Source organism: Parasteatoda tepidariorum, chromosome 7 (genome assembly GCF_982258835.1).
Source record: "Parasteatoda tepidariorum strain Cologne lab strain chromosome 7, Ptep-v5.0, whole genome shotgun sequence".
Lineage (NCBI taxonomy): Eukaryota > Metazoa > Arthropoda > Arachnida > Araneae > Theridiidae > Parasteatoda > Parasteatoda tepidariorum.
Window position 1 is genome coordinate 107,167,481 of NC_141761.1, and position 27,559 is coordinate 107,195,039.

Below are 27,559 nucleotides of genomic sequence, written 5' to 3' on the forward strand. Positions count from 1 at the left end.
TTATGACATAGTTTAAGATTATTATTATTATGACATAATTTAAGATTATTATTATTACGACATAATTCAAGATTATTATTATGACATGAATCAAGACTTATATTATGACATATTTCATGATTATTATTATGACATACTTAACGATTATTATGGCCTGCTTCATGATTGTTATGGCATCATTCAAGAAAATGACGACATAGATCAAGATTATTATTACGATCAACCTACTTCTTTCAATGAAGACATTAAAAGTTGATAAGTGGTGGGAGAAAGGGTATATACTTGATCCGGGCATTTGTGTTGGTTACAAGCACCGTATTCTTCGGCGGATCCGTTACATTTTATACCTCCAAACGCCGGTTCCGGATTGGAGCAGCTCCTTTTCCTTATGCCCACTCCTCCCCCACACGAAGCTGAACAATCTTCTCTTGACTCCCACTTACTCCACCCTCCATGAACAGGGCACGTTAGTTCAGTGTCACAATTCTTAAGGTCACCTGCAAAACCATAATTAAATCAATTTTTTTCAAGATCAGTGTTTTCATGGCAGAGAAAAAATGGGTGAGAATTTCTCACCCTTTCTCAAAAACAGGGTGAGATATCAAAAAGTTAAGTGAGATTTCTAAAAATTTAAAAAAAAAACGTAAAGAGACATGAAAAAAATCATTTCTTTAATTATAATACATTTTTAATATCTTCTAATTTTTAAAGCATTGAATATTTTTGCTGCATCATCATATGGAAAATGTTCTATATCTACTTTTTCATCAGCTATTCTAATTAGGTAACTCAAATGCGTATTTGTTTCGTTTTGATCGTTTCTACCCACATTTGTTTCATTTTCATTTGTCCGTTTCGGAGTAGAAGATATTGCCTTTACAAGGTATTTGTCCATCTTGCATTAATGCGCAAAAAATTTGAACGTCTTACATGAAGAAACCTTACCTACAGTAAACACGTGGTTGCAGAGAAATGCGTTCTGAAAGAGGTTCGGAGGGATGGTGTTCTGTAGTTCTTAAAGATTCTGAACAATACTGCAGGGAAGCTAGATAATGGGGCAGATGTTGAAAATAATGAAAGATCCAGGAAGAAAAGTGAAACGGATTTCATTCTAATTGGCGCAATGAGAAATTTTTTTCAAAATGCGTGAAATTCGCGAATTTTGAAATTGGTTTATAGAATGCGCGAATTTCTCGCGGTAATCATTTTTTAATGCGAGAAAAGAAAAAAATATGCGAGATTCTCGCGTTCTCGCGCTGTAGTGAAAACCCTGAGATAGTAAGGAAATTTGTCGATTCAAGCAAAGATTTGTGTTTTTCCTCGGTCAGTTCAAATTTAATCAAAATTAAACAACATGTTTTCATTGTCGAGCAATATTTTATTTTATTTGGTAACCGTCATTGAACAGGCAACCTATTTTTTGGGTTTACGACAACTAATGCTCAATTCTGTAGTCTTGTAATTTTGACCCAATCCAGAAGACAAGGGAACACCTGGATCAAGTATTGTCTTATCACGTTGAAGAAAAGTCTTATCACGTCTTATAGTCTTATCTACGCACCTCTAAAATTTCAAATTTCTAAGGTTAACAAGGCGAGAGGTAAGGTAAGGCAAAACAAATTTAACGTATAAAGCAAATTTAAGGTAAAACAAAACACATTTAACGTTTAGCTGAGCAGCCAAACAGTTACGGTGTATTTTTATTAAATTATTAGCATTTTCTTTACAGCCCCTAAGATATCATATTTATTTACTTTTGTCTGCTTAATTGAAAGGCATTCATTACTCGAAATGGGACATTGTTTTACTTGAAACATTTATACACAATAGATTTATTCATTGAGTAAAAGTAACCGATCTGTGTAATTCATCATGCGTGGTGTTAAATTAGTAGCACTTTTTGATTGATGCAATATAGAAAACAAAGAGTGCTTATAGATTCATCGCCTGTAATACATCACATTGCTAACGAGGTTTCGAATGTTCTTTTTCATAATATTGACCCAATATTTTATCTTTAATAGTTTTTTAGTAAACATCGTAAGGGCTGTTTGGGGGGTTCAGCTTTACGTTACACATTGTTTGGATGTGCAAAAGCTTAAAAGCTTTAAATAACGGATAAATGCAAACAAAAGGTGCAGGGAGGACAATGAACTAAAGAGCAATAAACATTCAATAACTATTTCGAGAATTATTAAGTATTAAACTTGTAGTAATATACTAGGGGGATAAGCCCCCTGTTCGCTGAGGCTCACAAACCCCGATGATTGCTTCACAATAATTTCTGCTTCTTGGAATAAAACAGTTGAAATTATTCAACTAAAAATATATGTACTAAAAATAACACTTGTGCAGCCCCTTCCCCCATCCAAATATTTTCTTTATGATACTATTAACCATGATATTATTAATATGTTAACAAAATCATTTAACTATTAAGTATGATATTAGTATGAAATAATTAATTAAGTATGATATTATTAAATAGTATATGAATGTAATTTGCATCAAAAATAATAATTGTAAAGTGGTTAATAAGGTCATAAGAAAAATGTATTTAAATCGATGTCTGATGTAACGTAGAATTACGTTATTCTAACCATAATAATAATAATAAAAACAATCCTCTTAAACTCTTAATTTAGAAAACTAACAAAATCAAAAACGTAAATATAACAGTACAGGTAATTTTAACCTTTAAATTAGGGAAACAAAAAAAGTTATATTTAAACGATAACTTTATGACTTAAATCAAGTTTATGCTGATGAGAACCAAACCAATATAAAATTAATGTGGGAAAACTAGATCCTACCATGTGATTTTCTGGTCAATGAAAATGCACCGACAACAATGGAAAACTGCGACACCATCATTAGATTTTTATATATACACTGGTGGACAAAATTAGGAGATGGAAGACATTTTCCCTAATATCTCAAAAAATACAGAATATAAATAAATGAAATTTGGTATGGATATAGCTTATTCCATGATAATAAAGTATGCGAAACAAAAATGAAAGTGCCATTCACTGGCAAGACCTATAAATCCAATATAGTCTGAACTTAAGAATAAAAGATGACAATAAAAGTGAGGCTTGTACAGTGTGTATTGCCTCTAGTATGGTGTATGGTCACCCCTGACAGACAGCATGCACAACGAGTATGCATGCTGTTAATAAGGGAGTTAAGGAGGACTTGTGGAAGACCCTCCCATTCTTCCACCAGAGCAATTTTTAACTCCAGAATGGTTCTGGGGGGAGGTTGGCGAATCGCAATAGCTCTCCCAAGAGCATCCCAAGCATGTTCAATAGGATTCAGGTCAGGGGATTTGGCTGGTCGATCCATTCGTAGAATATACTCATCAACCATGAGAGCCCTATGTGGTCGCGCATTGTCGTCCATAAAGATGAACTCATGGCCAACAGCGCCCCTGAAAAGACGCACATAGGGCTCTAGGACCTCCTGCTTGTACCTCTGGGCTTTCCCGGAACCATTGTCAAACACATGGAGCGGCGTGCGGGTATCTTGCATGATCCGTGCCCAAACCATGAGTCCTCCACCAGCGTAATGGTCCCTTCCGATAATGTGGCTGGGATGGTATCGGGTTCCAAGTTCCCTCCATATCAATAACCGTCCAGAAATAGCGTCATAGAAATGTGCGCCATAGAAGAATATAGCGTCATAGAAATGTGCGAAAATGCTGTCCATCTCTTAATTTTGTCCACCAGTGTAGTAAAATACTGGCGTAAAAAAAACAAGTAAAATTTACTGTAACCGACGTGTGGGGGAATGGGAAAATCGAATAAACTTGAGAAGCCTATTTTGTTTTCAACAAAACGTATTAGTCAATTTATCCGCATTTCCTAAAATACAATGTTTGCTCATTTGTATTTCAGCTTTGAATCGAACACAAGAATTGGGTTATTCTATGAAAGCTCCTCAACTTAATTGAAGAGAAAGAAACTGCACAAGAAAGCTAGATAAGGTAAATAATGGTTTAAAATTTAATATAGTTTTACGCTGGTTTCAAAAAGAAAAGCTGTAACATGAATCTTTTTATTTTAGAAACAAACAGAAAATTGATAATGAAGAAAACGTATTTCGGGTTTCACATTATTATAGAAAATCTCGAGGCAACGTTTACCTATTACAAATAATTTTGCTTTTTTTTTTTATTTAATTCTTTGTAGTGCAGTATTTTTTATTTTTTTTTTTGTTATTAATGTAACACACATATTGACGAAAATGTATAATTAAAAGATGCATGTTTAAAAACAGAACCATTTATAAAATCTTTCGCTTATAGCTTAAATAATTTTCAAAAGAATTTTATATACATCGAAAATAGCTAAGCTAGAAAATGGGTGTTAAAATTTGGGAAAGAATTCAAGAAACAGTTTGCAAAATATGCGCATTTAAACAGAACTATCTCGAAACATTTTTTTCACTAACCGCCTATTACTGCATTCATAGAATTTTTCTAATTCGCATATTCTAGTTGCCTGTCATATAAAAAAGAATTGCATAAAATTTCCAATCGAAAGTCCGAAAGATTCCAAATATTATCTTAGAAAGACGTATTTATGTTATATTTACTTACATTTACTTGTCACATTTACAATGCATTCTCATGCATTTTTTATAGAATATTTTTCTGACAGATGGAATAACTTTTGTGTGCATGTTTTGTAAATTATGAATTTAAACTCTACAGATAAATATAAAAAGTATCACGTTGAAGAAAAAGAAAAAAGAAAGACCTTTTTGCAAAATATTATTCATTTCTTCGTGAATATACAATTATACACAAGAGTGTCCTCTTTTTTCAATTCCTTGACGAATTCCGCTGCATGGATAAGGAACTCAATATTAAGGCATGTTACTTACAGGGGATGTTTAAACTCGCGCATGAAGTTTATCGTTCCTTAATTCAGTGAAAATTCATTGAATTTCAATTACTTGACGGTAATACAGATTGTTTCGAACGTATCAATCGATATCTGTGAACTGCGGTGTGCAAGAGATAGAACTCTCGCCTTCCGAAAAGGTAACCCTGGTTTGAATCGATACTAATTCTGTTCCTGGTTCGAATTGGACCAATACCTCCAAGAGATTCCAGGGTTCGAATCCCAGCGATGGTTGGTCGGTACGAATTCCGCATCTTGCTTGCGCCCATCACAGTGCATTTTTGCTTGACGTAAAAATATCCTCAGTGGTAGGCGGATCAGGAGTTAGTCTCCATATCGTCAGGTTAACCATGAGAGGTTTTCGGGGTTTTCCTCTCCATGTAACGAAAATGCGGGTTAGTTTCATCAAAACGTCTTCATTGAAGGCAAATTTCTCTCAATACCTGATCCAGGAGTTCCCTTGTCTTGTGGATTGGGTTCAAAATTACAAGGCTATGAAGTTGAACATTAGTAGTTGTAAAAACAAAAAATTGGGTGGGCTGTTCAACGACGGTTATAAAATACTTCCTACAGATCCGTGGTGACTGAGGGGATAAAACGTTCACCTTCCAATGAGGTGAACCGGGTTCGAATCGCAGCAATGGCTGGTCGCTACAAATTCTGTACCCGGCTTGCACCGACCACACTGCTGATGGGAAAATATCCTCAGTGGTACACGATCATGGGTAAAAGTTCCCTCACCGACAGGTTAACCTTGGGAGGTCTTCGTGGTTTTCCTCTCCAAGTAACGCAAATGATGGTTAGATCCCTTAAAAAATCCTCTGCGAAAGCGAATTTCTCCCAATATTTGTTCCAGGTATTCCCTTGTCTTCTGGATTGGGTTCAAAATGACAAGGCTACGGAGTTAAACATTAGTAGTCGTAGACCCCAAAAAATTGGGTCGGCTGTTCAACGACGGTTATAAAATACCTCCTACAAAGGAAAAGGGCTCCGCATGGTTTACCATAAATAAGAAATTTGATCCTTTAGTAGTCCAAAGGTAATGACATCTTTCGTATTTTCGTATTCATCCACTGGGGCCCTATTACCAGCTTCACGGAATCTGATTCCGATCGAAATGAAACTCTCGCGACGTCATAAATCCGTGAATGTCAGTTAAGTCGTATTACGAGCTCTTGATTCCGCTCGGAACTAAATTCCGATGCGAAATTATTACGAATCCCATTCCGGCAGGTTTAAGAGTAAGCGAAATCTAGATTCCGATAAGAGTTTGTTTATTTCAGTGAACAAAATGGCGCTTTTTTCCGTCATACAGCCAGCTATTGCTGAAGAGAGTGATCGAAACACTATTAAGAGAAAGATCTATCGGCTTAAAAGATTTTGGGTATTCAATATCCCGACAACAAAATTAAGAAATTAATTTAGGTTGGAAATTAGTTTTTTTTAAATGGTGTTACTCATAGGCGAAATTCAGTAGTGGAAATGAATAATATCGGATTGTGGAAATTAATAACAAAAGCTACATAAAAAAAAATATGTACGAAAAACAATAGAATCTTAGCTAAAAAAAGGAAATACCAAAGTTAGCAATTAGAATTTCCTATATTGTTTGAAATATGCATGTGTGGAGATTTTACTAGAGACTGTGTTATCCTTCAACTATCTTATGGTACTTTAGTGGATGCAAGTTAACATGTCTTATATAGTAGTGATTTGGTATTTAATATTTATAGTGGTAATTAAGCCAGATATGCCGGTAAGGCTTCCTTTATTTTAATCTGGATTGTTTTCTAGGTATTCCACAATCATTGTTTGGTGGCGAATATTAATTTTTGTACGTGAAGCCATTTGAAAATACTACGTTGTAATTTCACTCTACACTACTCTCTATACCTCAAATAAACACAAACTTGGCTTTTAGAACACAAAATTGTTGAAAATGTATGAATTTTTAAGCTTTCAGTTCTAAGTTAATGCGATTTTAACTCGCATAGAAGCAGAGAATACAAACATATCGTTGCCAGATTAATAAATTAGAATTATAGTAATTTCCTAATTGGTCAAAGTTAGCCCCGCCTACAAACTTCAATTTCACCGGAATCGTGTGGAATGGAGATTTCGATTCCGGATTCCGATATGCTCATGTTACGGCAAAGATGGTTTTTCGAAATTGGCAATCCGATGAAAGCTAGTTTCCGATCGGAATCGTTTCCGAGCGGAATAAATTTCGATGAGTTGGTAATAGGGCCCCAGCAGAGCTAAGTAGTCCGAACATAAGGACATCTTTCTGATTTATCATTCACTACGCAATTTATGTTCGTTACGTCGGACTACTAAATGGATCCGTGCTGAGGCCTTCGTTCTTCTAAGTGTTGATTTGACACAGTTCAGACGTAAAATTTCTTCAGTGATAGACGGATCATATGTTCGAATCCCTTATCCATCGGATTAACCTCTCCTTGCTGTACTACAAATTCCGGTTAGTTCCCTCAAAACGTCCTCCAAAAGGGCTAGTTAGCCTCAACGTTTGATTGTTTAGCTTCTGGGTTGGTTTTAAAATAACGCAACAACGAAGTTTAACATTGATATTCTCAAAAATGGGTCAACTCCGGTTAAAAAATTAAGAAAATCCGGTTACATCGAGCTTAAGCATTTGATTAATGACTTGATTGTTGTTCAAGATGCTGACGTATAAATTTGCCATAAGTTATTATTTTGCTAGAGATTCATATTCTCACGTTATTGGTAAGTTTAGAGATTGTTGATCTTTGAAAGAGATTGCATTATCTGGGCTCGAAATAACGTTCTAAAGGATTTTTTTAAAATAAAAAATAAGATCTTCAAAACATCGGTACCTGCATTTCCCTTGCATCGTTTAGACCGCTTGCTGCCTTCATAGCTGCAGACGCGAGTTCGTCTCCTGACGCCGATGCCGCACGTGACACTGCAGTTTTCACCCCAATCTGACCACTCACCCCATACACCAGGCTCACTTTTTTTCCAAAATTTTAATGATTTGAAAAGAGCATCAGCTTTCGTCACCATTTGAAGACAGAAGAAAATTCTCAGCAATAGTTCCCATCGCATTCTAGTTGTTTGAAGAAATTTAAAACAAGTAATATATATAAAAAAAAATTCAAAGTCAATTCCTACTTAGGTCAACAAAGAAAAATTTTATTTTAGTTACTTTTTATTAAATAATTACAATTTTTTTTCTTCCATATAAAACTATTTAATTATATTCAATGAATTAATTAATATCTGAAAAAACTGTATTAACATCAAGTGTCATCCACTACAAGTTTTAAAAAATGTATTTGAACTTGAGTGGATGAATAAAATGTATTTTATTAACGATTGAAAATTTGAACAAGATATATAGGGAGAGTGTGAACTAATAGTAGGAATTGAATAAAGTCTAAAATGTATTTGAACTTGAGTGGATGAATAAAATGTATTTTATTAACGATTGAAAATTTGAACAAGATATATAGGGAGAGTGTGAACTAATAGTAGGAATTGAATAAAGTCTAAAATGTATTTGAACTTGAGTGGATGAATAAAATGTATTTTATTAACGATTGAAAATTTGAACAAGATATATAGGGAGAGTGTGAACTAATAGTAGGAATTGAATAAAGTCTAAAATGTATTTGAACTTGAGTGGATGAATAAAATGTATTTTATTAACGATTGAAAATTTGAACAAGATATATAGGGAGAGTGTGAACTAATAGTAGGAATTGAATAAAGTCTAAAATGTATTTGAACTTGAGTGGATGAATAAAAAGTATTTTATTAACGATTGAAAATTTGAACAAGATATATAGGGAGAGTGTGAACTAATAGTAGGAATTGAATAAAGTCTAAAATGTATTTGAACTTGAGTGGATGAATAAAAAGTATTTTATTAACGATTGAAAATTTGAACAAGATATATAGGGAGAGTGTGAACTAATAGTAGGAATTGAATAAAGTCTAAAATGTATTTGAACTTGAGTGGATGAATAAAAAGTATTTTATTAACGATTGAAAATTTGAACAAGATATATAGGGAGAGTGTGAACTAATAGTAGGAATTGAATAAAGTCTAAAATGTATTTGAACTTGAGTGGATGAATAAAAAGTATTTTATTAACGATTGAAAATTTGAACAAGATATATAGGGAGAGTGTGAACTAATAGTAGGAATTGAATAAAGTCTAAAATGTATTTGAACTTGAGTGGATGAATAAAATGTATTTTATTAACGATTGAAAATTTGAACAAGATATATAGGGAGAGTGTGAACTAATAGTAGGAATTGAATAAAGTCTAAAATGTATTTGAACTTGAGTGGATGAATAAAAAGTATTTTATTAACGATTGAAAATTTGAACAAGATATATAGGGAGAGTGTGAACTAATAGTAGGAATTGAATAAAGTCTAAAATGTATTTGAACTTGAGTGGATGAATAAAATGTATTTTATTAACGATTGAAAATTTGAACAAGATATATAGGGAGAGTGTGAACTAATAGTAGGAATTGAATAAAGTCTAAAATGTATTTGAACTTGAGTGGATGAATAAAATGTATTTTATTAACGATTGAAAATTTGAACAAGATATATAGGGAGAGTGTGAACTAATAGTAGGAATTGAATAAAGTCTAAAATGTATTTGAACTTGAGTGGATGAATAAAATGTATTTTATTAACGATTGAAAATTTGAACAAGATATATAGGGAGAGTGTGAACTAATAGTAGGAATTGAATAAAGTCTAAAATGTATTTGAACTTGAGTGGATGAATAAAATGTATTTTATTAACGATTGAAAATTTGAACAAGATATATAGGGAGAGTGTGAACTAATAGTAGGAATTGAATAAAGTCTAAAATGTATTTGAACTTGAGTGGATGAATAAAATGTATTTTATTAACGATTGAAAATTTGAACAAGATATATAGGGAGAGTGTGAACTAATAGTAGGAATTGAATAAAGTCTAAAATGTATTTGAACTTGAGTGGATGAATAAAATGTATTTTATTAACGATTGAAAATTTGAACAAGATATATAGGGAGAGTGTGAACTAATAGTAGGAATTGAATAAAGTCTAAAATGTATTTGAACTTGAGTGGATGAATAAAATGTATTTTATTAACGATTGAAAATTTGAACAAGATATATAGGGAGAGTGTGAACTAATAGTAGGAATTGAATAAAGTCTAAAATGTATTTGAACTTGAGTGGATGAATAAAATGTATTTTATTAACGATTGAAAATTTGAACAAGATATATAGGGAGAGTGTGAACTAATAGTAGGAATTGAATAAAGTCTAAAATGTATTTGAACTTGAGTGGATGAATAAAATGTATTTTATTAACGATTGAAAATTTGAACAAGATATATAGGGAGAGTGTGAACTAATAGTAGGAATTGAATAAAGTCTAAAATGTATTTGAACTTGAGTGGATGAATAAAATGTATTTTATTAACGATTGAAAATTTGAACAAGATATATAGGGAGAGTGTGAACTAATAGTAGGAATTGAATAAAGTCTAAAATGTATTTGAACTTGAGTGGATGAATAAAATGTATTTTATTAACGATTGAAAATTTGAACAAGATATATAGGGAGAGTGTGAACTAATAGTAGGAATTGAATAAAGTCTAAAATGTATTTGAACTTGAGTGGATGAATAAAATGTATTTTATTAACGATTGAAAATTTGAACAAGATATATAGGGAGAGTGTGAACTAATAGTAGGAATTGAAAAATAAAGGCACGTGGTATCAGACGACTATAAAAGTATAAATGTGGTGACGTGGAGCACACGTGCTACCACGTCATGTTCTTTATTGAACTTATCCGACACAGAGAATATAAAATAATTAAATATTTAAACGTGCTCAACAAGAGTTCAAATAGAGCTATAAGTTAGAAATTATCACTGACGTTATTTTTATAATATGTGAAAAACTGAATCGCTTATAGTAAAATTTAAAACAATGACGAACGCTTAAACCTATTAAAAAATTCCATTTCGTTTTTCGCTAATCCTTATTTAATGAATGAATTAATATTTGAAAAAAACTGTCTTAACATCAAGTGTCATTAACTACAAGTTCAAACAAAAATATATTTGAACTTGAGTGGATAAAGAGTATTTTATTAATGATTGAAAATTTGAACAAGATATAGAGGGAGTAGTGAACTAATAGTAGGAATTGAAAAATGTCAGAATGCAGTCCAATATCATTTATATCAGGGTGTTGAACTGACACTTGTAGAATTGATGTAACATAAGGAAACATTAAGAAACTTTGTTACCGGTCAGTGGGCCAGTAGCTGCATATTTTAAGGCGACCAATTTAAAAACAAATCTTCACTTTTTCAACTCTAAGCAGTTAATATCATTAATGTAAAACATTTCTTTTGAAGTATTACATCCAACCTTTACAACTAATAAAATTCAGAGTGTGAATTTTTGAAAAAAATAATGCAAAATCAATGAATAGTAGATGAATGAATAATTTCTTCGGAATGAATAATATAACAATATATATATTGTCTATACTTTCTATATTTTACATTACAAGAACTTGATTTGACAGCTTACAGAATGATTTAATTCAAATTATGAGCGTAAAAAAAAATTCCCAAGCATTCAAAATATATCAATGCGTTAAAATCATTGATGTTCATGAATTAAATTACATTCGCACCACAATTTGGTGCATGCAACTCCAGGTGAAGTGAAGTGATTATGCCTAACCATGTGATTTAAATCATATTTAATCAGATACCTGTAAGTGCAGTCGTGCGTGTGTGTTGAACCTGATTGATTTCTGAATTGACAAATGCCATGATTTATCTACGATGACGTCACTTGCAGGCATCCAATTGTCGCTGTCTCTCTTTTAAATCTGTATGAATACACACAAAACAAATTGAAGTATATAAATTTGAGGTTGGTGACAATTTCGTTTACTTGGGTTCGTTTACTTCTGTAATCAACAACAAGAACAATATTACAATGGAAATACAAAGAAGAATTACTATATGGCCAATAAATGTTTTAATGGAATTCGAAAATACATAAAATCTAATGTAATTCATAGAAAAACAAAAGTTCGAAGGTTCTATTATATAAATCTCTTTTAAGATCAATTTTAACATACGCTTGTGAAACCTGGACCCTTTCTTGTACGAATGAGGCTATGTTGGGTACCTTTGAGAGAAAGGTCTAGAGAAGTATTTTTAGAGAAGTTCAAAAAAAATGGTGTGAGACTTAGAAGGGCAAAGAGCTTTATCACACATGTAATGAACCTGATATTATTAACTTTATTAAACGACAAAGAATAAAACGGGCATGCCACGTTATCATAATGGACAGAGACCGTACCACAAAAAGAGTTTTTAATGCCAGACCAGTTGGCACACGAAGAAGAGGCAGGCCGAATTTGACATGGATAGATGGCCTAGAGAAAGACCTGTTGGTCTTAAAAACTAAAAACTGGAAAACACTAGTAGGAAAAAGGTTAGTTTGGAAAAAACTTCCTGAGAAGGCCAATGCCCACCCTGAGCTGTCGAACCATTGATGATGATGATGTATATATATAGGTTCTACTCTTGAACTCATGCTCATTGAAAATTCAGAAAAATGATTTGATATAATGGTTCGAAGTATTCTAAAAATTTTAAATAAGTAAGAGTATGCTTAACCAACTTTCCATCGAATATGTTCCTGGGAGACAAATTTGTAGGGGGTGATCCGTAAGGAATATTGAAAAGAAAATCAACCGGTTAGTGTGATTTACTTCATTGTCCACCTCAGTAATAATTGTACCGCTATAAGCTCAAAAGCCGATATTATGCACATTACTTAACTAATATGCAGTTTTACTAAGGAATCAAAGGATTTCCGAAATTTAACTAGGTAACGTCTCGTTAAAGTTAAAAATTTTGTTTCTCTCAGTATGTCAACTAATTTGTTTGACCGTATTTATTGACCTGAGTTTTTAGATCTGGAAAAATAATTAAATGAAATTATGTTACTTTCCTCAATAATGATAATATTTTTAACCACTTTTACTTCATAACCGTCGTTGAACAGCTGACCTAACTTTTTGGGTATACGACTACTAATGATCAGAGTCGTATCCTTGTCATTTTGAACCCTATCCAGAAGACAGGGAAACTCCTGGATCAAGTATTGGGGGAAATTTGCCTTCGTGGAGAACTTTTTACTGGAACTAACCCGCATTTGCGTTGCGTGACACGGTGAGGATAACCACGAAAACCTCCCACGGTTAGCCTGACGGCAAGAGGACTCTAACCCATGATCCGTCTACCACTGAGAATATTTTACGTCATCTCCGTGGTCAGTGAAAGCCAGATGCGGAAATCATATCGACCAACCATCACTGGGATGTGAACCCGATTGACCTCATTGGAAGAAGTACGTTCCATCCCCTCAGCCATCACGGCTCACTTTTAAAGACTTGATTTTTTTCTACTTAAATTATTCTTTCAACTTATTTGTTGATTGTAGTCACGTGATCTTTTAGATTGCGAAAATTAGTTGATTGTATTATGATAATTTAAGCATGCAGAAACGTCCCAGATTATTTTTACTATAACGCAGGTAAGGTGCGGGTTATTTTTCGCAACCTGCACATTACCGAGATAATGTGAGAAATTAAAAAAAAATTGAAATTTAACGGATCATTCTATTTAATCTACATATTATATAGATATTCTGTTGAATTACTGATTTGTACACTCAATTAATAACATTAATATATCTTTTATAGAATCTTAAATGACAACAAAATAGTTAAGATTATTTAAAGAATAACTTTAAAGACTGTTTTATTTTCGTGAAAATTAAAATTGGACATTTTCAATAAATGGCCACGCATAAACTTACCTTCAGTTAACCACTATTATGGAGAGAAAAAAACACAACTACTGGTTGTAATTGTCAACAAAAAAAAAACATTAATTGGGAATATTTTAGAAGACTTCATGTAATTGTTTGATATATAAACCGCGAGATCTTTTCTAATGGATAATTTAATCCCCAGAGCTTTTTCTTTTAACCGAAGTCCTTATTCTTAAAAGTGGTTAAGTATTTATTTTTGTTCGTTTTCCTTGAAAGATGATATTTCAAAAACCATTTTTCAAACTAATCAGAATTCTGAAGTGTATTGTTTGTTTTGTAAAAGCATTCGGGCTCTCACGCGATTTTCGGGCTCTTTAATAAGAGAGTACAGAATCATGGACAATCTGTCTTCGGGATTATTTTATCTCACAAAGAAAAATATAATATGCACACAATTCTCTCCCGGATTTCTAAAATGTAAAAATTTGAATTAAAATACATTGTTGTCAACAAGTAAGATATTAAATAAAACAAGGTATCTTTTTAGAGGTTACCTATGATTTAATTACGGAGTGAATTATCTTTTATTCAGTAAATGTTTAAACAAAAAGCAATAAATTCAATTCAATTCAATAAAGTGGATTGTTGTTGAAAAAAGTACTTTGTATATAAATATAAAAAGCATATTTAGCTCGTATATTAGGTGAGAAAGCAGACTTCTTTTTAATATATTAAGAAATGCATAAAATCAAACCTATTAAATTTTCTCGGATTTCAAAATTAGAAATATTTAAATTGATCTTACATTGTCAATAAATTAAACTAAAAAAACAGGTTTTTCTTGTAGGGGACAGTAAAAAGGTGAATAATTTTACATGGATTGAATTATTTAATTTTTGATAAAAAAGGGTAATTATTGAAAAGCATCAGATTAATTTTGATTAAAAAAATAAGACTTGATAGTTACTTATCAAAAGATTTATAAAACTCGTAGCATAAATTGTTAATCAATAGAAAAATGGGAATGTTAAAAATATTTCATTTTTGAAAATAAAGTATAAAGCCATTCTATTTTTCGCATTAAAAAATTTCCAATAAAAAGACGTTTTATTTTTATATTTTATGAAATTTGTATGCATATCTGTGTAGTCTATTTTATCACTTATACAATTTAGTCATTTCATGCACTGTAAAAACTGTGGTGTACTATGGCCCCGAATGTTGAACAATTCAAAAGAATTGTGTGAAAAATCATTTTTTTCAAATTAACAGCTAGTAGAACTTTCATATGCAATTTAAAGGGAGTTAAAAATCTAATACTTATATAATGGAAAAGGTTTACGTTATGCTCACGCGCATTCACACCATACGTTAAATACTTTCGTTTCCGAAGAAACCAATGTTGGCGTGCTTAGGATATCGCATCTACTGTGTAAAATAATTTTGTGCGTCTTAAAACCAAAAATGTTGTCAGCTCCATTATACCAAATTGATCTTCCACTACATTAAGCATGCTCTTTTACACTACTTGATATAAAGTAGTCGCCACCATTTTTTGCACTAAAATGTATAATGACAGTTTGATAAGATACACATAGAGATAGTAAAGTTATTATTGCGATACAATATAAAAAACAATTATTATAAAATTAAAAAATTATGATTATAAAAGTAAGAAATTATTATAGTTTAAAAAGCATACATACACTAATTCTTAGAATAAAATTAGTTTGTAAATCAGAAGAGATAACGTTAAGACGATTTTGAACTAGGCTGAAGGCGGAACACTGTAGAAGCCTGTAAAAAAAGTGTTTAAAGAATTTCACAATGATTATGATAAACTTGATGCATTGTATTATGCATATTTTAATCTTCACTTTATAATATTGCAAATACAAAAATTTTTTTTAAAAAAATTAGCACTTATATTACACGGTGTTTATAACTTACTTTTTAAATTATCCATAACTTGCTGTATTTAAAAGTTGAAGAAAAAAAAGTCATCAAAATTTGATTCTGTCTTGATTTATTTTTTTAAACTGCATAAATGCATTACTTGATTAAAAACTCCACTCCCTTCAAAAATATACAGAATGAAATTAACAGTGTTCATGTTCTAAGCAAGTAAAAGTAGGTGCCCATTTTCAAGACATGAATAAGAAGAAACAAAAGTGATTTGAAATAGAAAATGTAAAGTTGCCAACGAAAAATGCAAAAATAAAGGTGAGAAATAAGACAAAACATAAAAAAAGAAAAAAAAAAAAAAAAGACAGTTACCGAGAGGAAAAAAGATGTTGACTGCATTAGTTTCTAACCATAGCGCGTGGAAATGCATTTTACCCTGATTTGTTCCACTGTAAGCCTTCTTGTTCTGTTCTTCATTTTTTTCCTCTCTCGACTACTGTGATTTTTCTACTTTCTCACACCTCTGTTTTTTAAATTCTCACTGCCTTATGAAAGATAAATATTTGATCATTATTAATAGTTAAAGTCAATACATCTTTTGCGTTGCTCTATATGAAAATATCTTTTCAGTATTTTTAAAAGTTTGTATTTGTTAACTACATATGTATTCACATTGATTGACAAAAACAATTTCTGTAACGAACTAATTCCTTACTTATTCAGGTATTTTTTTTATTCAGTTCCCATAAGGGAGTTTTAGATATTTTTTTCTTCCTCCATAGGGAAAAAAAAACTTTTTTTTCCTTGATGAAAGTTGAATTTTTTTTTTTTATCTATTTGGATAAAAGAAACAGTGACTACTTTCTTTGTACCTAAAATATTCCATGAATTTTTCTTCGATACAAAGTGTTTTGTAAACATTTATGGAATTTGGCGAAGTTTCACTTTTATTGAATGTTTTGAATCCATCTATTTAGTTGCATTTAATTTCTTAAGCATCAAACAAACAAATAAGAGTTAAAACAGACAGGAATAAAAAAATTAATTTTAAAACTAAATGATGGAAACACAAAACGTGCTGTATTGGACAATTTATTTTTGTTTTACAACAGATATTGAATAAATTAATCTTCAGAATCAAAATTTTATAGTTCTAATAAAAAAGGGTGTTTTTTTTCAATTTAATATAAAAAGTAATTGGAAATTTTCAAATTCAACTTACTTGAACCAAAAAGAATTTACGTATAAGTGATTGAAAACTTAATTTTTCACTTTAATTTTTATTATTATTATTTAAAAGAAGGCATTTTACATCCTAAATGAGTTTTGACCTAATAATTGAATTTATAAATATTAAGTCACCACGGTTGCAGAGTCATTGCCTACAATAGTTTATTGGTCCTAATAATTAAAATGCACAAGCTATTTTTTTCTGGGAAATCTATTTGACCAACTTATTTAATGTTTTTATTTTTAATTCACTTGTTAAACTTGTGAAAATTTATAGATTACACTACCCCCTGCATGACTGTACTTTTTAGAGTAAGATTTTTTAAAATATATATATATATATATATATATATATATATATATATATATATATATATATATATATATATATATATATATATATATATATATATATAAGTTCAAAATGAAGAATAAAACAAAGAAAAATTATAGACATATGAAACAAAGGGGGTGGGAAATAATAAGTAAAAAAAACAACAAGCAATATTTTATTTAAAAAAAAAAAAAAAAAAAAAAAAAGTGAAATGTTAATTAAAAAACCGGAAAAAAAGCCGGAAAAAAAAAGATATAATCTTTTCTTCAGCCCACACGATTATATCCGCAAAACAGAGTGCTTTCTGATATTGTATCAATAAAGCCAAAGCAAAATATATTAATACAATAGTGTGAGGAGCACTCAAAAAAATTTTTTTATAAAATAACTACATAAAAATAGATCATAAAAAGTAAATATAACATGTAAAAACAGATAATAAAATAAAATAAAAAGAAATAATAAAATAAAAATAAAAAACATTAAAAAGGGGGGACTATAAAGCGAGTAGCAAAATCATAACAACTTACATGGACAGTTATTTTTCAAGAATGATTTAGAAATGTTTTCGCAGAAAGATTGCCAGATTACAAAATATGAAAACAAAAGATGAAAACAAAAGCGCAAATTGAGTGTAACAAAAGGGTTCTAAAGTGTCGTTCTTACTGCACTGCTGAAGTGATTTGTTATTCTGAGTTTTGATTTGTTAGTTACCAAGGATGGGCCCGAAATGGATGTGCACAAGGTAATATTATACTGGATAATTTTAAAAATTGATCATAAATAGTTTTAGAAGATAGATGTTTATTTAAGAAAAAATATAAAATAGAAAAGAGAAACATAAATTGCCTGCTTTGCAAATAATTTTAGCCGCGGATTTGCACGATATGGATTAGTACATAGAAAAATTATTTAAATTATCAAAGAAAAAATTTTAATAGATAATTTTCAACACGGATTTGCCCGAAATGGATTTGCACATGGAAAAATTAACAAAGAAAAAATTTTAGCAGATAATTTTAACCACGGATTTGCCCGAAATGGATATGCACATGGAATTGTATAAATTAATAAAGAAATTTTTAGCAAACAATTTATCCACGGATTTGCCCGAAATGGATTTGCACATGGAAAAACTGTATAGATTAACAAGGGAAATTATTTAGCAAAGGAATTTTTAGTAAATAATTATAACCACGGATTTGCCCGAAATGGATTTGCACATGGAAAGATTAACAAAGAAAAAATTTTAGTACATAATTATAGCCACGGATTTGCCCGAAATGGATTTGCACATGGAAAAATTACATAAATTAACAAAGAAATTATTTAGTAAATAATTTTGGCAATGAATTTTGGCCTGAAATGGATTTGCACATGGGAAAATCATAAAAATTAACAAAAAAATGTTTAGAAAATATATCCACCAAAATATACGATTAATTCAATGATTTTATATAAAATTTTATTACATTAGTTGGGTATCCATTGTTTTTTATCAGATTTTGAAAGAGTTTATCGATTTGTATTTTGGATAAATAAATATTACTACATATTCTTTTAATTCTGTTCATTTCATTAAAAGTGGTATTTAAATAGATGCTCCTAGAAACATTAGAATTCCAAGTAACTAGTTTATTAATATTAAAATTAAAATCATTTCTTTTATCGTATAAATCAACAAAGCAGATATTTTCAACTTTCATAATACCCAAATCCAAAAAATTGAAATTAATATTATCATCATGATTACGAAGTAAGATTAATTCCTCAGGGTATATATCACTCAATAAAACAGTAAAATCTTGGAAATTAAAGATAATTAAGTCATCAATATATCTAAAAACAAATTTAATACTCAGAGTAAAATTGTTTTCATAATAATGCAAAAATAAGTTAGCTAAGAGAGATGAATAATTAGATCCCTGTGGTATTCCATTAATTTGAAGAAAGATATCCCTTCCATTGTAAAGATAATTACTAAAAAGACAAAAATTAATCAGAATTTCCCAATAATCAAAATCGCAACAAAGGATATTTTTAAAATCATGGTAATAATTCAAAAGGACATCTTTTAGTTTAGAAAGGGGAATGCTATTGAAAAGATCCTGGAAATCAAAAGTCGCAATAGAATTAATTTTATTATGTTTAATGAAATCTAAAATCGGTTGATTATTAGTGATTATCCAAGAGAAACCTTCTTTAGTAATATAGTTAATAATCTTATTTAAGTAGTTAGAGAAAATGGTGCCAGGTTTAGTTAAATAAGTATTCGACCCACATGTGTTTTTTGAAGTTGCTTAATTGATTGAACAATATTAGAAAAATTTGTTGAATTGTTATTCTTATTTAAATTATCCTTATTATTGAAAATAAAGTTTTTAAAGTAATAATAAACTTCCCATTTCCATTCTGTTAGCATACCTAAAGGTAAAGAGAATCTATTTGATATCTTTAAACAAAAACTATTGAGATCATTAAGAAAGTATTTTAGAATCTTATTGATTGATATATGGTAAATGGGTCTAAATTTTGTGCCTTTTATCACTAAATTCCTAAGTTCCAATTTTCTATAATATTTAAATTACCAGTGATAATATGTTTATGATGTTTATCAACAAAATCAAAATATTTATCCTCCTCACAGTGACATTCATAATCGGATATATTAATACTCCCTAAATTTTTGCTTATATCATTATAGTTAAAAATGGTATATATATATATATATATATATATATATATATATATATATATATATATATATATATATATATATATATATATATATATATATATATATATATATATATATATATATATATATATATATATATATATATATATATATATATATATTGCTTTTTAGAACATATTTAGTTCTGAACTTGTTATCTCGAAAACTCGCTATCTCGAAAAATTTTTAGCGTCCCTTTAACTTAGAGATATCGAGAGTATATTGTACATAAGAAGAACAAAACTTGCGATTAATGAAAATTTGCGTATAATTTGTGAATAGTGATTTTTTTCTTGCCGGAAAAAATTTAATTTGTCAAGCTTAAAAATAATTAAACTAATGTATAGAAACGCAAAAACTCGTATAAAATCTTACGAATAGAATTCCAACATTCTCTAAAATATTTCTTACAAAGAAATGGCATCGAAAAGAAAACGGTTACCATATATCAGTAAAACATGCATAATTAAGGAGATCTCAACAAGAATGTAGTAATTTCCGTTCGTATTCTAGTTTTTAAATACGAAACTGATTATTCTTAAAAAATAAATACAACTTTTTTTTTAATTTTGATGAACATAATTTGTTTAATCTAATTATGCATTATCTTGAATGTTTAAGTGATGTTTTCTATTTGTTGTGAAACCATTTTAATTGAGAATAATTGGTTTCATGGAATAGTTGCTTGAATAATTTCGGAACTTTCACATATTTTTGTTTTAAGATCACAGAAGTTATGAAAAAAAAAATTTCCTTCATCTTGAACATTCTCAATTTTTTTTTCTAAATTTAGAATATAAGATCGTTGGCAAAATATTCGATTTTAAAAAGTATGCTCTAAACGTAAATTAAATAAACATTTCCGATTGAATTTATTTTTTTTTTTTTTTTAATTATGTGTGTTGCAGATTGAAATACCGTGAAAAAACGATCATTCTGAATAACTTTTGCTCTAATGGTCAGATTTTCACGTATTGAGAGTCACTCTTAATTGTTCTAAGTCTTGACTTCAAATTCGCCAATTAATTTGCGATAACTATTTTACAACCGTCGTTGAACAGCCAACCCAATATCGGGTTTACAACTACTAATGTTCAACTCCGTACCCTTTTAATTTTGAACTCACTCCAGAACACAAGTATGGGGAGAAAATTTGCCCTTTGGGGGGACTTTTTGATGGAACTAATCCGCATTTGCGTTACATGGAGAGGAGAACTACGAAAACCTCCCACGTTTATCGTGACGTCAAAGGGACTCTAACCCATGATCCGTCTACCACTGAGGATGTTTTAGCGTCAGCAATGTGGTCGTTATTAGCCGGTTGCGGGGTTCGCATTGACCAGCCATGACTTAGATTCGAACCCGGTTCACCTCATTAGAAAGCGAACGCTCTATCACCTGAGTCTCCACGGCTCTGCGCTAACTATTAATCTAAGTCACACAATTAGACACAAAACTGTACTTTTTTTTATTTAGAACTGAATTATTGAACTTTAAAACATAGAGGGAAATCGCAATCTGAAAAATAGTCAGTAAAGCTGTCAAAAGTTTAATTTCATCTGTTTCAAAATATCTTGGAAATGTTTTAAGCGAATTTTATCATTTTTTTCACTCAACTATAAAATTTATTTATCTGTCCCTTGTAATAAATAATTCGTCATTATTTTTCATTTTATCATCGATAAAATGTTTTAGTATTAAGGTAAAGAAATTTTTTCATCATTTTGAGCAGCCGACCTGAGTGTGTAGGGGTCAGGGAACTGGCCTTACATCGGAAAGGTTCTCGGTTCGAATCCCAGCAAAGGCATAAATATACTATTTGTCCTTACTGTGGGAGCAACGTTTGCCCACTTAATATGGCGCCCCTGAAAGAGTTACCAACAAATCTGCATTGTAAAATGCCTGAATTGACAAAATGTTAACACAGGGATTTTGAGCTAAGTACTTTTAAATGACAAAAAGCTTAACTATAACAAAATCGGTGGAGCAACTTCTATAATATAAGAAGTCGCATATTTAAATTTTCTTTTCGAAAAGAACTAGTCTACTTATTTCGATCAAGTTCTGTATTTTGTCATTTAAAATACATAGTTTAAAATGACGTAAAATTTGTATACCTTACTATTTAAAAATTTAACTATTATTACATAAAATAATGAAATAAGAAACAGTTACAAATTATTTTTTCTCGTGAAATTATCGTTCAAAAACGAATTTTACAATTATGTGTAAAAAAAAAAAAAAAACATTTTTGATTCACTTATAAAATTAAAAATGTTCAAGACTCGGTGAAATACGCGAGAAGTAAAATTACCAATCATTAACTTTCGACAGCTAATTAATATTTATCAGATTCCGTCTACCGTGCTTATTCAGTGAAACTATGTTAATTTATAATTTAACAGTTAATTTATTAGTATATTTGAGGCTTTGAACCAATAAGATTGACTTTTAGTTCCTGAAAATTCGATCATTAGAACTAAAATTATTCAGGGTGACATTTATAATTTATGCTTATTTACATTAATAAAATATTCGTTTTTTTTTTTAATCTTCTTCTAAACTATTAACTTTATTTACTCGTGCTTAGTATCATTCGATTTAGCGTGAAAATATATGTATATATATGTTACTGTGAAATGACCGAAATTGGCAGTTGTTGACTTCCACCGGTGAATGTTGACAATCAAATAGTCGCTTTGGTAAATGTCCGAAATACCAGTTCCACTGTCCGGTATATATTTACCCGGTATGCCCTGTATCAATGTTTTTTTAAAGTCAAGTGCCACTACCCGGTATACATTTGTCCGTTACGGCGAACACTAATGTTTCTCCTAATCTATCCTCAGCAGATATTAAAATATAGAATAAATTTAATAACATCAACGAAGAAATTAATAACAAATCGGATGTAACAAATATTTCGGACATTCACCAAAGCGACTATGTGACTGTTGACATTCAAAAGTCGCCATTCTCTTTATTTCGGTCGTTTATTGTAACATATGTAAGAAACAAAATTTTGCTTTTTTCGATGGCAATATCAGTTGCGTAAAGGTAACTGACCTGGATTTCTGGGGAGAATCATCAAAAATTCAACTGTTAATGAACAAAAATTACTAAATCATATTTATAATTCTTCATTATCATAATTATTATAATTATAATTATTATGGTATAATAACAATTATAATTATTACAATATAATAATAATAATTATTATTATAATATAATAATAATTATTATAATATAATAATTATTATAATTATTATAATTAAATTATAACTAGTATTATAATTATTATAATTATATTATAATTATTATAATAATTATTATAGTAATATTATAATTATAATAAGGATAATGATAATTATTATTATAATTACAATTCTTTCATATTTAAACACCAATTTTATTTCTTTAGTGTGACGATAAGCATCATTTCTGTTTTACCATATTATCCAAACGCGTTAAGGATTTCATAAAATATTTTACTATTTGTTAAATACAATTTTATTTTATTCGCAAATGATCGATATTTCTTTCATTCGATTCCGCATTACTATTTTTCTCTTATTTTCTCCACACCAAGGGAGGTTGACTACTATTAAGAATCGAAAAGTTATCTTTCATGAGAACAGAATAAAGTTTTCAATGGGAGGAAAAAAAGAGACTAGGATATTAATTCCACAAAAAAAAATCTAATTTTATTGGACTATAAGTAAATAGTAGTCTTTTTTATTCTGTTTCAGAATCAGAAATGTTTCGTTCTGTTTGCATATAGCGAAAGGGGTCGAAAGGCGGGAACCGAAAGAATTTGAAAGACAAACAGCGTGGAAAAGGTTACATCATGAAAATGAAGAGAAAACGTCATTCTTATGGGACATGTTCAAGGACGTATGTCTTTCGTTGGTATTGATTCCATCCACAGAACAAAAGAACTTTTTTTTTTACCTCGCTCATCCTATCAGCAGGAAGTCGCAACATATATTGCATTGGGGAAGACATTAAGCAGATAAAACATGACACATCATCGCCTCAGAGGAGAGTATCAGCCAAATGGCTGCAAAAATAATGCGCCAAACTATTCCATTTCAGAGTGAATATAATTGAATAAAAATATTATGACGCATGGTGTTCTGTAATCACCGCCTTTTTTATATATTTTAGAATATTGGTCAAATATGATAGTCAAAAAATTTACGCAAACTATATTTCAATGAGTACGAATCACAGTTGAAGAAGACGGGGCTAAAACAGGGTCAAGGAGAACAGTAGAATATGTTAGGAATTTTGACTCTAAAAATCAGGGAAAATTGTAATTTTTAAAAGAAAAAACTGGAAAACTCCTATATTATACCTTGAAAATTACCTATCCTAAAATCGTCAATAACAGTAATCAGTTATTAAGATTCGAGTTATGCCAGCCAGGTGGCCGAGCGGTAAGCGTGCCTGACTGTGAAGGCAATGGCTGTGGGTTCGAATCCCGCTCAGGGCATGGATGTTTATCTCTCTCTGTGTTGTTCTCTGGTGACTTAGGTGCGTACTGAGTAACGTTAAATAAGCAACACGTCCGGCATCTTCCGAGGTGAAGAACGAAAGTTCAATACCTGCCGCAAAAAGGAGGGAAAAATAACAATTCGAGTTAATTAGAATTCTATCTAGATCTATTACAATTATTTGTCGTAAGAATTCACATTTTAGTGAAACTTCTATGCTACCATCCTCATCTAAGTATATTTCCTTGCTTACAAAATCTAATATTTGACATAACAAATTAAAAAAATCGAAGTTTTCTATTGAAAAATTACATGGTATAGATAAAATATAATCTGGATTTTCATTGAAATTTTCCTGATATACCTGGGAAAGTCAGGAAAAATTTTTTTTCTTCCTGAAATTGAGTGAGAACCCTGTATTTTTGAATATAAAAGGGAAGAAAGGAGTTAAAAAGGTGATTATTAGAAATCTACAAGTTACTACTGGTAATCAATCAAGCGATTTGACTGATTTAGATAGAGTTTGTGTTTTTGCCATTTATCGCGCTACTTTTTCTTGTCATCTTAAGCTAAAATATTTTTTTGGAATTGCAGGTTGATTTAAAAATAAAATTGATCTAACTTATTACTTAAAATTAATTTGTTTCTTTTTAATGGCAATATTTGTTCTGTTGGATGATGGGCTTTTCAAATTGCATGCACATGAGGATCTGAGTGTGTTGCTCACCCTGTAAGTTGTTTTTTTGGTATAGCATACCGCATCCAACAGTTCCCCACGACGTATTCGAAGAGTTAGACTTCTATATTCTTTTTTTATAACCGTCGTTGAACAGCCTGGATCAGTACCCCCAGAGGTATGATTTGTTATTGGAACATGGAGGACTTTGTGACTCGACAGAGTCACAAAGTCCTCGTGCATCAGTTACCATTTACTACACTGGGAGTCTTCGGCCGGCGGGGAGAAAACCCACGATCTCTTGTACATGGGCCCAGTACCCTACCAACCAGGCTATCCCGGCTAAGCTGACCATCTCATAACCGGCAAAACGGATCCCACAATATATCCATTTAGAGCCGCGATCGCTCAGGGGATGGAGATTTCGCCTTTCAATGAGGTGAACCGGGTTCGAATCCCGATAATGGCTGACTGGTAGGTATTCCGCATCCGGTTTGCACCGACCACAGTGCAGACGTGAAATGTCTTCTGTGGTAGACGGATCATGGATTAGAGTCCCCTTGCCGTCAGATTTACAGTGGGAAGTTTTCGTGGTTTTCCTCTCCATGTAACGCAAATGCGGGTTAGTTCCATCAAAGAGTCCTCTACACGAAGGCAACTGTATCCTAATACTTGATCCAGCAGTTCCCTTGTCTTCTGGATTGGGTTCAAAATTACAAGGCTATGGAGTTGAACATTAGAAGTCGTGAACCTAAAAATTGGGTCGGCTCTTCAACGAAAGTTATAAAACAAAACAAAATGTTTCCATTTAAAACCATTCCTTCGATGCATGAGACAATCCTCCAATTCAAAAACTTTCAATTGCGGTACGTACCACCCAGAACATAGCTGGAATTCTATCTTTTATTGACTGATGTAGACTAGAGGTGAGAGATATTGCAATATATCGTGAAATATCAATATTTTTAACTATCGCGATAACAATATTTTTAATTAATATTTACAATTTTTCCTAAATACGAATTTATCACGCAGTTATGAGAAATAATAAACATTAAGTACAATAATATCACGATAATTATCAACAATTCCTAAATATCGAGTACGATAGTTTCATAACATAATTATCGACAATGATATAGATTAATTTAATATTGTCATTGATGACAATGATAAATATCAAATATGATAATTCGGTAATTATCCACTAATGTCTATAATTATATGTTAATTAAATATATTTATGATGAATGTCTATAATAATCGACGATTGGTGTTTTCGTGATTATCGATAATTATAGACTGTAATAGAAACATGAAATCTAATTAACAACAATGATATTTTCGTCAGTTATCTATATTTTGTAACAATATATCGCGATATTGAAGTTTAACTATCACTTAACGCAATAGACAATCAGCCTGATTTAAAGTAGCTTTTCTGTATCAAAATAAGTCAGAGTATTATATGGTTTCGTCGAGAGTTATAAATATCTGTTTTTCATGATTATTTTGATTTGTTATTGCAGTTAATGGTTTACTGCGCCTCAAAAAATAAACTTTTTTGCTCTCACAAATCAATTTTATGAGCCCCGAGGATTGTATCTCAAGATTAAAGCAAAACATTAAGTGATCGACATTTTCTCTTCGTTTAGAAAATCTTTTTTTTTTTTTATTTATTTATTTATTTATTTTTTTTTTTTTGGAGATATCGAAGTAACTTTTTATTTCTCGAATGTTCTTTTCAAGTAGTATTTTTATAGTTATCGCTTAAAGTACCATCACTATGCGAAAATCAGGCGTAATAAGTGAAGATGAAATCAATCTATACATAAAAGGGCGCCATATCTTTTTAAGAAGAGAACTTTTGGAGAAACTTTTCATTGCAAATTCTCTTTCATCTCCATAACTGAATTAAAATTTAAAGTGAAGAAAAAATGAATTCAGAGAAAAATAGAGTAAGTCACGTAGTTTCGAATGCTAAAATTTTTTTTTATCTAAGTATCAAAATGCAAACAAATTATGAGAGCAAACAAATTGGAGAATTTCTCCATTGCGTAATCCTAAATTATCTTCTCATATTTTACTTTTATCTTAACATTGAACCACTCTCTGATAAAAATAATGTGCAGTGTTGATGACAAATATCTTTTACAAAAAATACTTCTTTTTGAATTAAAATTATGGTACTTTACATACATACATACATATATATATATATATATATACATATATATATATATATATATATATATATATATATATACAAACATATATATATATATATATATATATATATACAAACATATATATATATATATATATATATATATATATATATATATATATATATATACAAACATATATATATATATATATATATATATATAT

General features: G+C 30.3%; 2 protein-coding genes across 8 annotated transcripts in view; one reads left to right on the plus strand and one right to left on the minus strand.

Moving 5' to 3' along the window:
* The window catches only part of Oamb (Octopamine receptor in mushroom bodies), a 208,733-nt gene that overhangs the window by 143,980 nt on the left and 37,194 nt on the right, over positions 1-27,559 (plus strand). For 4 of the 5 annotated variants that reach the window (XM_071183016.2, XM_016072652.4, XM_087168451.1 and 1 more), the window contains one exon: positions 3,900-3,988. The exons of the other annotated variant lie outside the window; for it this stretch is intronic. The gene's annotated coding sequence lies outside the window, so the exon portion shown is untranslated. The remainder of the gene's footprint in view (positions 1-3,899; positions 3,989-27,559) is intronic. 5 annotated transcript variants of the gene reach the window in all.
* LOC107455177 (uncharacterized) overlaps positions 1-27,559 on the minus strand; it is a 96,572-nt gene that overhangs the window by 12,889 nt on the left and 56,124 nt on the right. For 2 of the 3 annotated variants that reach the window (XM_087168455.1, XM_087168454.1), the window contains one exon: positions 229-497. In XM_087168455.1, the coding sequence (XP_087024581.1) occupies positions 229-497 (269 nt within the window). Of the gene's footprint in view, positions 1-228; positions 498-7,765; positions 7,996-27,559 lie in introns of those variants that run through there. The other variant, XM_087168453.1, reaches the window with a different exon arrangement.